This window comes from Macaca mulatta, chromosome 16 (assembly GCF_049350105.2).
Source record: "Macaca mulatta isolate MMU2019108-1 chromosome 16, T2T-MMU8v2.0, whole genome shotgun sequence".
NCBI classification, from domain to species: Eukaryota; Metazoa; Chordata; class Mammalia; order Primates; family Cercopithecidae; genus Macaca; species Macaca mulatta.
In genome coordinates this window covers 19,845,116-19,852,858 of record NC_133421.1, presented here as the reverse complement: position 1 = coordinate 19,852,858, position 7,743 = coordinate 19,845,116, and the positions used below count along the sequence as shown (strand labels likewise).

General features: G+C 58.2%; 1 protein-coding gene across 3 annotated transcripts; it reads right to left on the bottom strand.

Annotated features, from left to right (window-relative positions):
• Window positions 1-2,031: 2,031 nt before the first annotated feature.
• MIEF2 (mitochondrial elongation factor 2) lies at window positions 2,032-7,224 on the bottom strand. 3 transcript variants are annotated; one of them, XM_077970490.1, is made up of 5 exons: window positions 7,096-7,224; window positions 6,110-6,330; window positions 4,956-5,109; window positions 4,580-4,742; window positions 2,032-4,110 (listed from the first exon to the last, which is right to left on the bottom strand). In XM_077970490.1, exons 2-5 carry the CDS (start codon window positions 6,121-6,123, stop codon window positions 3,056-3,058), a joined length of 1,386 nt encoding a protein of 461 aa, XP_077826616.1. In that variant the 5' UTR covers window positions 6,124-6,330; window positions 7,096-7,224; the 3' UTR covers window positions 2,032-3,055. The 3 variants fall into 3 exon arrangements, with proteins under 3 accessions (XP_077826616.1, XP_014974250.1, XP_001095207.3); XM_015118764.3 differs by having other exon boundaries at window positions 6,110-6,261; XM_001095207.5 differs by lacking the exon at window positions 6,110-6,330.
• Between the last annotated feature and the right edge of the window lie 519 nt (window positions 7,225-7,743).

The window sequence follows — 7,743 nt, the reverse complement described above, 5'->3', positions numbered from 1 at the left end:
GATGCCCTGGCCTCTCACCTGCGCAAGGCGGGGCAAGTTTCCTCCCCACTTGTGCAGCCACAGAGAGGTGCAAGGGGAGGTAGAGAACACAGGTTCCTGGCCGGGTGCGGTCGCCCATGCCCGTAATCCCAGCACTTTGGGAGGCCAAGGCAGGCAGATCATGAGGTCAAGAGATTCAGACCATCCTGGCCAACATGGTGAAAATCCATCTCTACTAAAAACACAAAAATTAGCCGAGCGTGGTAGTGCGCACCTGTAGTCCCAGCTACTCGGGAGGCTGAGGCAGAATTGCTTTAACCCTGGGAGGCAGAGATTGCAGTGAGCCAAGATCGCGCCATTGCACCCCAGCCTCGGCGACAGAGACTCCGTCTCAAAAGAAAAAAAATAAATAGCCGGGCGCGGTGGCTCAAGCCTGTAATCCCAGCACTTTGGGAGGCCGAGACGGGCGGATCACAAGGTCAGGAGATCGAGACCATCCTGGCTAACGTGGTGAAACCCCGTCTCTACTAAAAATACAAAAAACTAGCTGGGCGAGGTGGCGGGCGCCTGTAGTCCCAGCTACTCGGGAGGCTGAGGCAGGAGAATGGCGTAAACCCGGGAGGCGGAGCTTGCAGTGAGCTGAGATCCGGCCACTGCACTCCAGCCTGGGCGACAGAGCGAGACTCCGTCTCAAAAAAAAAAAAAAAATATATATATATATATATAAATAAATAAATAAATAAATAAAACACAAGTTTCTAAAAACTGATGGGCATGGCTGAAGGGCCATCAACAGCCCACTGATTACAGAAAGTATGGTGTGGGGCTCGGTTCAGCCTTGCAGGAAGAAACATCCCAAACTGGTTGGTTCCCAGTACTAAAGCAACACAAAGCTTTTCATCTGTTCCTTCCATGTACCGTACTTGTCACAGAAAGTTTGTGTCCCCTTAAACTTGTATGTTGAGATCCTAACCCCCAAGGCACTGCTAACAGCAGATGCAGCCTTTGGGAAGTGATTCGATCATGAGTGTGGGCCCCCACCCCATGGGTGGGCTTAGTTTCCTTTAGAGACCCTAGGAGAGCATTTCCCCGCTTCCTCCACGAGGACAGCTAGATGGGGACACCTATGAACCAGTATGTGGGCCCTCACCAAACATGGGATCTGTTTGTGACTCATTCTTGGACTTCTAGCCTCCAAAATGGTCAGACATAAATTTCTGATGTTTATAAGCCACCTAGTCTATGGCATTTTGTTATCACAGCCCAAACAGACTGAGATGATTTTTTTTTATTTTTTATTTTTGAGACAGAGTTTCATTCTTGTTGCCTAGGCTGGAGTGCAATGGCGCAATCTTAGCTCACCACAACCTCTGCCTCCCGGGTTCAAGCAATTCTTCTGCCTCAGCCTCCCAAGTAGCTGGGATTACATGCATGCACCACCACGCCCAGCTAATATTTTTTGAATTTTTAGTAGAAACGGAGTTTCTCCACGTTAGTCAGGCTGGTCTTGAATTCCCAACCTCAGGTGATCCACTTACCTCAGCCTCCGAAAGTGCTGGGATTACAGGCGTGAGCCACGGCACCTGGCCAAAATGCTTTTTAATTAATTAATTAATTTATTTATTTATTGAGACAGAGTCTTGCTCTGTCGCCAGTCTGGAGTGCAGTGGTGTGATCTCGGCTCATTGCAACCTCCACCTCCCGGATTTAAGCGATTCTCCTGCCTTGGCCTCCCAAGTAGCTGGGACTACAGGCACCCACCACCACACCCAGCTAATTTTTATCTTTTTAGTAGAGATGGGGTTTCACCATGTTGGCCAGGATGGTCTTGATCTCTTGACCCCAGGATCCACCCGCCTCGGCCTCCCAATGTGCTGGGATTATGGGTTTGAGCCAGCGCGCCCGGCCAAGATGTTACTTTTTAAAGTAAACTCTACCACCTCCAATTGACCTCAAGCACCCTTGCCTAAGTGCCAGGACAAGCCACAGGACTTACAGAAAACCCCCAACAGCTACGTGTGAAAGCGCCAAGACCCCCTTATCCAGCCTGAGTTACACGTTAGAATTTTCTTTTATTCTTGTTCACCTCTTCGAAGCAGAGCTTCATTTCAGCAGGAAGGATACCAGAGGCAGGAGGAGGATCACTTGGGAAGGGAGGTGGAATCTCCCTCCTCTAGCCCCCCTGCTACCTCTAACGGGCTTCAAAGTCAGAATACAGCCATCGGCTGAGAGCAGTTCATTTTGGCACACTGGGAGGCCGGCTCTGCACACCGGACCCCTCTGGTGGGGGATCAGGCCCTCTGCTCTCCAGTGGGGCCTGGAAGAGCTCCAGTGATATGCCCCAGCTGTGGGCTGGGGGCGCAGCACAGAGCCTCAGCTCCCCCAGGGCCCTCAGCTGCTTGAAGAAAACACTCACCTGGCTGGAGGGAAAAAGGGCCTTGCCCTGAGGTATCAGGTGGGTAGCAAGTCACACTGAGCTCCTGCTCCAGGGCTCGAGAACACAACAAGAAAACTAAACGCACAGAAGACAGCAGGAAAACGCCATCCTTTAACAGCCAAAAAGCTGTCATTCAGGGACACCAGGTGACTCCAGCGCCCGGGGGACAGAACAAACACACCATACCTACCACCAGGCACCAGAGGCCTCAAAACGCCTGGAGCTGGGGCCGGAGAAGGCGGTAAGTCGCCTTCTCTCAGCAGAAATGTGAAGTTGGCCTTTAGCTTCTGCCCAGGATGGCAGAAACCACATTCTGTCGGTGGATTGGTTGCTGGTGATGGACAGAGCCAAGGTCCTGGGGTTGGCCCCAAGGGCTGAAAAGGTGCTTGCAGAAATGGCTGGCACTCCAAGCTGCCTGAGCCAGCCCAGCCGTACTCAGGTGACAGTGACCCAAGCTCTCTGGGCTCAGGGTTTACGGCCACCATAGCCCAAGCACATCCCGATGCCCTGGGTTTAAGTAATGTACCCTCTTTTGTTCTGGCTAAAAGCTAGAGAAAAACCACTATTCAAATCCCCGGAAGGGAGGTGGGCGCAGCTTCCCAGCATTAGAAAACACGCCAGCCACCCGTTCCCACCCACCTACAGCAGCCCCTCAGGCTCCTGTAGGCCACTGTACAGCGCATAGCCAATGTCGTCAATCTCCTCCTCACGCAAGCTGCTGAAGAGGTTCACGCTGGGGTTGAAGTGGCAGGGCAGGCTGGCCTGCTCCAGGCTGCCGATGAGCAGTTCCAGGGCTTGCAGGAAGCGCTCACCCAAGGCCTCCTCCGTCCAGTCCACATTGTCCTCCCCCAGACGTAGGACCACCTGGGTCAGGTGACCCCGGCCCAGCTGCCCCAGGGCCGAGCAGCCACGGCAGACAGCACACAGCAGCAGCAGCAGCCGACGGCGGGTCCCAGCGTCATGGTCGTCCAGGGCTCGCAGCCTTGCAGCCTCCACTGGATATAGGTCCTGCAGCCAGAGGTTCCCCGCCAGCCCCTCCAGGGGCCAGGCCAAGAGGAGGTGGTCGTCAGCATCGGCCCCAGGGACTGCCACAAGCACAGCCACGGTGAGCTCCAGGCGCTCGTGCTGCACCTCGAGCAGCAGCTCCTCTGAGGCCATGCTGGGCCAGATCAGGCACCCAAGAAGGCTGCCAATGGCCGGCCAGTTGACAGAGGCAGCCAGCGCCTTTCGGAGTAGCTCCAGCAGGATGCGGGAAGAGAGGTAGCCCCCGACCAGGAAGCGGTCCCAGGGGCTGCTCCCGCGGGGGCAGAACTCAAGCTGAGTCCTGCGCACGGCCCAGCAGCGAGGGTCCCTCGCCACAGTGTCCACGCCCGGCACCAGGCTCCATAGGCCCGGCTCCAGCACCAGTGGCACCAGGAGACGCACATGGTCCGCGGCCCCTGCCTGCAGCCCATCATACAGTGGCCCCCCAGGCACAAATGCCCCAAAGGGCAGTTCCGGGAACTTGCTCCGAAAGTAGGCCTGCAGCTCCAGGGCAATGTCGCCAGCCAGCTGTTTGGCCAAAGCCACCTGGGCTGCTGGGATGGTCACATGGTCCCGCTCGAAGGCCAGCAGCCTCTCCTGCAGTGTCAGACACAGCGGTGCTGGGGAGCTGAGCTGTGGTGTCACCTCAGGACCAGTTTCTGCAGGCCCCTCTGCAGAGTGAAGGGGCGGGGAACATGTCGGAACAGCCTGTGATTAGTTAAGAAAACACCACCGACAGCTAGCTGTGTGACGTCCCAGGGCCTCACTTTCCTCACCTGCAATAGCACCTGAGAAGGCACTCAGTTCAGGTCCTCACATATAGTGAGCGCTTGGTGACGAGTTCTCATTGTCCCAGAGTCCAACACCCTGGCCCTATGGCTAAAACAGCTTCATGCAGAGTAGGTAGGTAAGTCACGCCCCTGTGGGCCTCAGTTTCCCCATCTAAAGCTCCCCACTATCACAACGCTGCCACTTTGCTCCAGGAGCAGGACAAAGAAACCCCACCCCCATTAAATGTCTGAGGAGCCCGCAACCCAGAGAGAAGCAGGGACTCGCACAGGGCCGCACAGTCAGTCAGGGCAAAGCCTGGGCTGCGTCTCTCGAATGTGACACCAACAGAGGGGAAGGAGTGCCACTCACCTGGGGCAGAGGGTGAGGGGGCCAAGGGCAACACTGGCTGGCTGAGGGCAGCAGGTGGAGGCCGGGGCTGCAGGTGTGGTGTGGCCTTGAGCAGGCTCAGTTCCTTCCAGCTGTCTCCCTTGGTGTCATCCTCGTCCCGTGGGCTAGTGGCCCTGTCAATGAACTACAGGCAGAGTCACAGAGATCAGTGTATATGAAGTCTGGGCAGCCATAGCAAAGCCCAGGGGCAAAGGAGACCAGGGTGCAGGGTGGAGAAGCAGGTGCAGTCTTGCAAGGCCTTGGGCAGTCCCCACCCCTCCCCAGGGCCCCTCTGAAAAGCCCAACCCTGTTGTCCTCCTGCAGGAGCCTCAGGCATGACCCACCCACCTGGCCTTACCCGCTTCACGGCCAGGGTGGCAATGCCCAGCACAGCAGCCCCGCCCACGCCCAGCACCAGGCGGGCATTGGCCAGGAGGAAGTCCACCATGCTGCCCAGCCCCTCGTCGCCACGCCGCTTCCCCCGTTTCTGGGAGAACTCTGCCATGGTCTGCCTGTAAGAGAGCCAGGGGTGAAGGGGCAGCTCAGGTGCAGGTGGCCAGGCTGAGAGAGGGGCTCTGTGGGCAGGTGCTCTGGCTGTCCTTATGCTGGGTAAGAGAGCTCAGCCCATGAGGGGGGTTTTCTGAGAATTTCTCAAGAGAAAGGGGCCACCCATCCACAGGGGAGGACACCAAGGTCCTGGGAAACCATGTAAAGTACCTAAGAAAGGGCAGGGATGAGATATGAACTTGGGTTTTGGGGCCCCAATCCCCCATCTCTCACGAGGAGATGAGGGAGCTGCCAAGCCCCTTCCCCCAAAGCTGCAAACAACCTACTCCCTGGAAAGAAGCTCGCAAAGGCCCTGAGGCTTGTGCAGGTAGAGGAAGGGGCCGCTCTCCCTGGAGCCCACCCTCCAGGACCTCTGACATCACCAGGGTGTCATCATCTCCATCCCTATGTTACAGAGCCACAGGCTGCCAGCTCACAAGTGAGTGGTGAGGTCTCCAACCCACGACTGCAAGGCCTCCAGACTCTCATCACTCACAGAGTCTGACGGATTCTCCCTGTGCCAGGTGGCCAGGTCCTCAGCAGCAGCCTTATCTGAAAGTCCCTAACCAGAGGGCACGGCAGCCCTCTATGATAACCTCTTCAGAAGAGCCCAAAGTCCAGAGAAGACGAACAATTTGGGGCCCCAGCCAGTCTGGGGGACCACTGGAACCAGTTACCCTCCAAATCTTGACAGGGTAGCCCCAAGAGGCAGAGCTACCGAGTCAGAGCACAGGCAGAGTGACACGGCCCGAGCTGCCCGGGCAGGCCAATGCAGATGTGCTTCTCAGGGTTGAAGCCCCTTTGGCAGGGCAGAAAGGGCTGCCCAGTGCCTCTGTACAGAGGGCTCTCTGGGCCTCTCAGTCTTGGGACAATGTGTAGGTAGTGGTGGGTGATGCTTCTCAGCTGCAGGGAGGCCAAGCAACAGAGAAAGGAAGGTGAGGGCCTGGGCCCAGCCCGTTTGCTCACCTGTAAGATGGCATACGCAGCAGTGGGAGGCAGATGTGGGCAGGCTTGAAGTGTGTGACTGGGTGGGGCCCAGCACTTGGGAAGTGGAGGCAAAGATCTAGGACCCAGTCCACATTCCTCACGTTCTGCGAGGGTGACACTGCCCTCAGGCCCTGGGAGATGAGCTGGGCTGTGACCTTCGGACATCAGTTAGACACTAGGCAGAACTCTCCCAGGGAGGCCTGAGCAGATGACCATGAGATCACAGCCTGCCCGGGCACCAAGGACTTCCACCTGCCCTGCCAGAGTGTCGTGCCAGGGGCCCAGTTGCCAGGTGACCAGATGCCTGGAGTAGCTAAAGCCCGAAGCGCTGTGTGACTCAGCCCCGTACACCCGCCTATTCGCCCCAGACTAAAAATAAGACGGTCTGTGGGGAGATCCCAGGCCAACCGGGTGACCCGCCACGGCCCCAAGGCCGGTTTCAGTCTCCTCATCCGTGACTCGGGAATCAATACTGCCACCCACCCCCAGAGAGACCAGGAATCTACTTTGCAAACTGTAAAGCGCTTTAAATACTCCCAACCTGTCTAAATTGGGACTCAGCCCCACCACTGGCGGGGTCGCTCAGGCCTCAGCCCACAGCCTTCCAGCTCCGGGAAGCGGGAGAGGGCACGGGTAGCTGAAAATAACCCGAGTTTGCCCAACGAGGCCCTGGAGGCCGTCTGGCCTTCCCTCCTCTGCCAAACGCGCCTGCCGTGGGCCCGGGCGGTGCAGCCCGCAGCAGCAGCCCTAGGTGGGCGGGTGACGCCCCGTTCGCAAGGAAACTAAGAGACCGAGAGGGGAAGGGGGCTGGGCTGGGATTCGAACGCGGCCCTTGGTCCCCCAAAGGTCCCCTCCCCGCCTTCCCCAGCCGTGACCGCGGGCCACGCCTCCGATCAGCGTTCAGTCGCGCGCCAAGCCCTGAGCCCGGCGACCCTGGGGGCCGCCCCGCCGCGCTCCAGCTGTACCTGCGTCGCAGCTTCCGCACAACAACCGGAGGAGGCCGCGGGACCACGGTCCCTGAGCTCGAACCAGCCTGAGACTGGAACGTGAAGGACCCTGGAACCCGACGTCGAGGGCCCCCGGGGGCGGCCGCGGACTTCGCAGCACGCAGACAAGCAGGCCCTAAGTCCAATCGGAGCGCTCGAGTTCGGAGCACAGGTGCCAAAATACTGCGCAGTTCAGCCAATGAAGGGCAGGCCCCGCCCCCCAGCCGACAGACGCGCTCCCTTCGGGGCGGGACTCCCTGACGCAGTCCGAATTTAAAGGTGCAGGGCTGCATTCCGAGCCTGCGACCAGGTGATGTGACAGGCAGCCCTCCGGGAAGTCTGTGCGTTGTAATGTGAGCCTCCGGTGTGGAAAAAGCTGTCTGGGCCCCCGTTCCTTCCAGGAGCCAGGTAGAGAGGCTGCACATGGCTAGAGGCCCGGCACATCCAACCTGTTAGATCACCTCTGCGAGAGAGTGTCTTGGTGGCCTCGTTCTTAACTGTGGGCCTGCGAGGCACAGTGTGGCGAAAGTGCCGACCCCTGCCACCTGCTCCGTGCGAGCTTATGTGGGCCATTCTCCACCTGGGCCTGTTTTTCTCCTGTAAAATGGGGACACTAGACCCCCTCCT

Bases quoted from the DNA above. Each gene is read 5' to 3' on its own strand.
- MIEF2 (XM_077970490.1), bottom strand. The intron at 4,743-4,955 runs GTAAGGCCAGGT...CTCTGCCTGTAG, and splicing joins CCACCCTGGCCGTGAAGCGG to TTCATTGACAGGGCCACTAG. The intron at 4,111-4,579 runs GTGAGTGGCACT...TTCACTCTGCAG, and splicing joins CCCCTCACCCTCTGCCCCAG to AGGGGCCTGCAGAAACTGGT.